Here is a 6556-nt window from a genome sequence, read left to right on the forward strand (position 1 = left end):
AATTGTGCAAAACTAGCTTAGATCTGATTTGTTTTCCTTTTTCTTGCTGAATTTCTCTGTCCTTTCATCCCTGAAACTTAAAATAATAATAAATAAATAACAAAAACAAATGCAATTTTTAATTCATTGCGATTTTATGAATATTCAAATATATTTAATATTTTTTTCTGTATCAAATCTTGTACTATGTACGCAAACCTTTTATAGTTATGTTTTCTGTCATGATTGTTCTTTGTTAAAGATACTTAAGTCTTTCCCTGAGTTTGTATGGAATTATAAATTCTGCAGTAATAATAATACAAAAATTTGAGCGACAGCGACACCTCATGGCATCAGTAACATGACAACCCTACCTAGTACGCTCTCCTCCATGTTTACAACATCTGCACAAAAGAGACGTCGATCAGTTGTTCAAAGATCTTACCTTTGGAGAAGACTGTTCATTTTACACTCGGAAAATTTAAGTATTACTATTTAGAAATTAAAATAACTTTAGAATGCATTTAGCCCACTCCAACACGTACCAACAATAATGATAAATGCTGACTAATAATTAATGATATTTTTAGTTAAACAAGCATAATGTTGTTGTTTTTTTCAATGAAATAATGAATAAATGCATACGCTTATGAAAATGTTATATTTTATTTACTGACAACATCAGGAAACATGAATAAATTAGTAAAATAATAAAAGTAACCATGAACATAAATAAATACACATGGAACAAAGCTTTATTAGACATATTGGTCTTCTAGTCTTTTTGATGAAGAGACCGCAGCAACATCTGGTCCAGATGAGACAAAGGGCAGGTGGAGTGATGGAGGGTCTCATTTCCAGGATGCTGCTGTGGATTTCTCCTTTCTTACTGCACACACCAGTCTGCAGACATTTCAGATCATACAAAGATGCACAAATATAATACAAAAACTGTCATTTTAACAGCACAGAGTCATTAGATCTCTGTATTGGAAGTTACAAAATGATCAATCTTTATATTAAGTTTCAGATTTTACTTTTCCCCAAAAATGCTGCTGTCACCTTTCCTTTCAGGTCCTGCTCCACCACAAAACATCTGCAACAAAGTCACATAAATCAAGAATCAGAAAAGTTCTGTTATAGCTCTGTTTGAAATGAGTTTGAAGTTCAGTTAGGCCTACTATATGTATATGTGTTTATTTACATTACTTACATTAATGTAAAGCAGTGACAGTGAATTCTCACATAACGTCCATCATCACTCACTCAGATGTTTTGTGTTGTGTGTTGCTCTAGTCTAGAACATTTTCCTGTCATTTGTTAAATAGACATTTATTAAACGTCTTTAAAATGTATATGTTTTATGTAAATCCGCTTTTAAAGACGTGCGTGTGCTACCTGAAGCTTAATGTTCGCTATACGTCATAAAACATGTTTTAACAGCGAAATCACAAATATACTATAGCATACTGTATAACATCTTGGCACCTTATGCAAATCAACAGTTTACGATAAAGTAGCTCAACAAATATGATTTTTAAGACAGGGAACCGTGTTTTGGTTGTAATACTCACATTTGTAAACACCCTCGTCGTGGTTCTCAATCACGTTCGATGATGACGTTTTGGCCTCCTGTGGACTCCTGGGATTGAAAAGTATCCATCGATGAAGACTTCAGGATCTGGGCTGAAGCAGTAGGACATCCGGGGATTTCTCGCCTACTCTTTTGTGAATACTGAGGTTTCGGACGTACTTCTTTCTTCACGTACTCTTTTTTTCCTACTATATAGTAGTTAAGTAGGCATATTCGGACGCACTTTAAGTAGACGTACACCCGAATCTCGCGAGAATTAGTGCATTCGCCTACTAATTCTCGCCTACTCTTTTATAAATACTTAGGATTCGGACATACTTATTTGCTCGCCTACTGCTTTTCCCTACTAAATAGTAGAGAAGTAGGCGATTTCGGACGCAGCCATTGCCATTGTGGTGAACTCGCGCTACCTGTCGGCTCTTTCAAGTCCGTTGTTGAGAACTCTTGAGTTTACGCTCGACTGTGAGTAAGGAATGTCTTGTCATTTTGACATCGTATTTGTATAAAAGTGTATTGATGTCAGCCATTTTGCTTTCTTTGTAGAAAGGACTTTTTAGTGTCGTACCATCTGTGTGTTCTTTATACCAGTGGTTCTCAATCCTGGTCCTGGGGTCCATTTTGCATGTCTCCCTTATTAAACACACCTGATTGAGATCATCAGCTCATTAGGAGAGAGATCCATGAACTGAACTAACAAGCTGAAGATCTCAATCAGGTGTGTTAAATAAGGAAGACATGCAAAATGTGCAGAGCAGGGGTCCCCCAGGACCAGGATTGAGAACCACTGCTTTATACGAACGAGATTTGGATACGAAGGGAATAGGAAATCATGTGCGGTTGGCGCAGGTTACAAGGTTATGGCACTTTTAACCAACGCAGCGCTGAAGATGACTCGCCGAACGCTGTTGATCACGGACTAGTCTCGTACTGTGGATAATTGCATTGCGTCGCTCTCAAATTTCCTTTGGAAGTGAATCTCTCAATACTTCCTCTTTGTCATTTCATCTCAAAGACTGTACATCAAAGCGATAGGTTCGATCATCCTTTCATTGACTCATTTAAGAGACAAAGACTGTTGAAATTGCTAAGAGGTTTTTCATGAACCTGTTTTTTTTTTTTTTTGTGGTGTGTTATAAGCACTTGTGAGGAAATTAAATTGGGTTTAAAGAGCATTTGTTTTGTGAGGTGTGGTTTATATCAGTACAAGTCAAAAATCTGTTGAACCCCTCAGAGTAACATCCTAAAAAGAGAGCGGTGTTACAATTCTTCTTGACAAACAGTTACCATTGTTTAAAAAAAAAAAAACTATATACGAACAAACAAATGGAACACTTTAAGGAAAGAAAACATCAAATATTAAAAAGTGATAGAAAAACCTAAACAAACTAAACGGGTATCAAGGCAGATAACTATTTACATTTTACTCCTTGGCTGACTGAATTTCTAAAACACGGCGGTTTTGCCTAAAGCCCCTGACCTTTTTAAAGATGGACCATTCACTTCACTGATAAAATATGTTTTATATATTTTAAGTATTAGAAGTCCAACTGTCCATGATGAAAAGCAGTCTTCACACTGCAAAAAATGCTTTTCTTAGATGTTTTGTCTCGTTTCCAGCCAAAATATCTGAAAAGTCTTAAATCAAGAGGGATTATCTGCTCCGCCTGAAGGGGGTGAGACACTCAACACAGGAAACTCAGTATTCAGTGTTCAGCTTGTCTATGATCATGACACTGTTCATCTGCTCTTCAGGACCCTTTTAAAGAAATCAGTGAGGAGTACAAACATCCTCTGCAGGAGGAACACAAGAGCCAGCTCACTAGTTTTTTGACTAAGTCCAGCGCTGGTGCCTTCCTGTTGGAGATTCATGAATTTCTGCTTTTAGTTCTGAAGAAACCAAAAGACACCGACACTTTCAGGCCTGACTGGGGGTAAGCAAAATTGCTGTAAAACGTTGTCACCACTTTCAACTTTGGAATTAACTTAAAATGTTAAGTCATTTTAACACATTTTACTGTGAGTTGAAATAACTTGTAGTTTTAAGTTGGTCTAACTTAACATTTTAAGGCAGCTGCTGAACTTAGGTTTTTACATTGAAACTGGTGAAATCTATTTATAGTGTAGCTTGTTCATTATTTTCCATCAAGTTGCTGCTTTGAATCAGTCTGATGAATCCTTCACTAAACGAATTCCATGAATTCATCAGAATGACTCACTTAATGAACTGAAAGTTAATCGTATTTTCAGCCATGCCTGTTTTGGAATTATACCATTTTTGTGTACTCAATGCTCATTAAATTATGTAAATTATTTAATGTAATTTCTGACTGGCTATGTGGAACTGATCCTCCTCTGAGCCCCACTGTCACGGTCACATGTCGCCTGCCAGCCTGCGTTTGTACTGCCTCATGTCAAACATATGTTCTCACTATGTGTTCTCAATGGAAATGCATCATAAACTGATTGATTTCTGTCTGTCCTCCAGTCTGAAAGAAACGGTTGAGGGCTACATGGAGCGTAAGGGTCTGGACGTTCCTCCTGAGGTGGACCAGTTCTTCCCTGAAGACATTCTGCTGTCACAGTGCATCGAAATGTGGAAGTTCTCTGCTCTTCTCAGACACGGAAGAAATCAGAATTAGATCCTGGAGGAAGTACTTCTGTTCTCTTACCCAATCACTCATATTAGACAAAGCTTAGTTTTGATTTGCAAATGATATATATCTTCACATCAGTTGCCCTGTACTGACGTTTTTGTGTGTTGATTTATTTTGCCTTGTCTTTTTTTGCATGTTTGCATGTTCGCTTGCTCCACTAATATACAACACTGACGGATCATGATTATAATATTTTAGTGCACAAAGTATCTCTCTAGGATTGTTAGCAAGAATAGTACAACTTATTACTAAGTTGCAGACAATTGTTTGACCATTCTTTTTTAATATGTTTACTTGATACTCTTAAGTACATATTAACTCATTGAAGTCCTGACTCAATCACATCCCTCTCACTCCACCACTTCACTTTCTTGCTTTCTATTCATATCTGTCTGTCCTAATGGATTAAATGCAACAACAACAAAAAAAAAAGTTACAGTATATATTTGACATTGTTCATCAACATGTTTTGGTAAAAATGTCATTAGATTGTATATTAAAAGGTGTTCCATACAAATCATTTTCAGGGGTTTTACTAATTTTACGACTTCTAGCAGTGTTTCTATGGACCAACATTTATGCTGGAACAAGGCTGCAATGCAAAATGTTGTTTTCTGTGACTTAAATTGATTTGAATACAAATTAAATCCTCCACTTCAAAGCTGGCATGTTTTGTAGTTCGTGAATGGCAGATATGACATTATTTTCTTTATGTAAAAGGTTTTCTTAAGCTTAAATGCTCACTCCCCAAGGACACTCCCATATAATATATTACAAAATTTTGCTTAAACAAATACATTTCCGAACTTAAAATACATTTTTGGTTAAAGCTAAATATATTTCCATGATTTATTATGTTACACTGTTTAAAGCTGTTTTTTAAATCACATAGGCCAAGTATAGTTGGGCATTAAGTATGTTTCACTTCATCGGATCGGCATCTAATTTGGAGCAGTGCATGCTGGTAAAAAATGTCTGAATTGAGACAGCACAGATGGCATGTCACTTTGACATTTACCGTCAAAATACAGTGAGAGCGATTCAACATATTGACATATGTGACCCTGGAGCACTCTATCATTACACATTTATAGCAAATTTACAAATCCCACTTTATAATGAAAAGCTTGACCAGTCCATTTATAAATAACAATCTCATTTTGATTTTTTTGTCGAACATTTAATACCCAGTGGGATTGGTTTAAACTTAAAGACTGATTTTAAGATATCTTAAACAAGATTTGAGACAATGAGAGCATATTCATGAGCATTTTTAATCTCATTTATACTGAGAAACACATTAACTAAAGACAGTAGAAGTAAATATTTGAGTTTGTAGCTGATCATATTGAAATAATGAATTATGAAATGCACCTTCACACCACAAGAGGGCAGTATATGACTAAATATTAAATACGTCTTTTCAAAAGCTGCCTGTGTATGCATGCATATAGTAGGATAGACTGAGGTAAATGGACCAGGAGAGATTACACTGTTATTTGCTCTTGATATTTGTAATAATTCTTATTAACTATTAACCATTGTTCGAACTTATGGACATTTTTTGTCCATTTTAGTTTAGTTTTTCTGTGTTAATGCCAACTGCATAAATCTTGGCTCAGGTGTGTATTTTTATTGAAATTGTAATATTTCACCCTCATTTCTTTCAAAAGATCTATTTTACTTTCTGTACAAAAAAAAATACTCACACTCAGGACCTTAACAACAAAAATGTCCACATTGAAACCCATTAAAACCGCTTTTTTTTTTTTTAACCCAGGGCCATTTGACTATAAAACAGCTCAAATGCATTCATTCTATGGGCAAGGCTTCAGATTTTACATTTTTACAATTTTTACTAGACTGTGCCATTTTCTTTAATTTGGCATATAAAAGAAATACTCGCTTTATTCATGTTTTCTGTCTATTATAGAGTCAATTGGAAAAATAATGCAGCTATAATTGTGTGGGTATGTTGGTGAGGATGTCAGAGTGTGGTTTGCATGTAATGTGTGTAATTGGTTATTCATTTGTTATTGTTTTTGTACAGAAATAAAAGTTGAGCTTGAATTTGACGTAGAATTTCAGAAGCCCCTAAACACATTGTTTTTGTTTTGACCGTAAGAAAACGCTGATTGTGGAGTCTGGTAGATTTTATGCAAATACATATTTGGTGCTTGAGGGCTTGGTCATTTCATTGGTTGCAAGATGAAGAGACGTTACTCAGCAGAGGAAGCTCTGGAGCTGGTGTTGCCCACTGACAGTCAGCATTATGGAAAGAAACCAGCTTTTAAAGCATTACAATTCTGAAAATGAATGAACGTTTGGT

At 35.5% G+C, this 6556-nt stretch overlaps 1 protein-coding gene and 1 long non-coding RNA gene across 2 annotated transcripts; one reads left to right on the forward strand and one right to left on the reverse strand.

Moving 5' to 3' along the window:
• Nucleotides 1-746: 746 nt before the first annotated feature.
• On the reverse strand, nt 747-1935 carry LOC141339335 (uncharacterized). The gene is made up of 3 exons (XR_012355939.1): nt 1554-1935; nt 1042-1075; nt 747-882 (listed from the first exon to the last, which is right to left on the reverse strand). It is a non-coding gene; the product is annotated as an uncharacterized lncRNA (long non-coding RNA).
• Nucleotides 1936-2402: 467 nt separating this feature from the next.
• Nucleotides 2403-4394, forward strand: LOC141320055 (E3 ubiquitin-protein ligase rnf213-alpha). The gene is made up of 3 exons (XM_073833286.1): nt 2403-2492; nt 3326-3504; nt 4059-4394. Exons 1-3 carry the CDS (start codon nt 2403-2405, stop codon nt 4210-4212), a joined length of 423 nt encoding a protein of 140 aa, XP_073689387.1. The 3' UTR covers nt 4213-4394.
• Nucleotides 4395-6556: the final 2162 nt, after the last annotated feature.

This window comes from Garra rufa, chromosome 1, assembly GCF_049309525.1.
Source record: "Garra rufa chromosome 1, GarRuf1.0, whole genome shotgun sequence".
NCBI lineage: Eukaryota > Metazoa > Chordata > Actinopteri > Cypriniformes > Cyprinidae > Garra > Garra rufa.

Bases quoted from the DNA above. Each gene is read 5' to 3' on its own strand.
- LOC141320055 (XM_073833286.1), top strand. From the start codon at position 2,403: ATGTGCGGTTGGCGCAGGTTACAAGGTTATGGCACTTTTAACCAACGC. The intron at 2,493-3,325 runs GTCTCGTACTGT...TCTGCTCTTCAG, and splicing joins ACGCTGTTGATCACGGACTA to GACCCTTTTAAAGAAATCAG. The intron at 3,505-4,058 runs GTAAGCAAAATT...TCTGTCCTCCAG, and splicing joins ACTTTCAGGCCTGACTGGGG to TCTGAAAGAAACGGTTGAGG.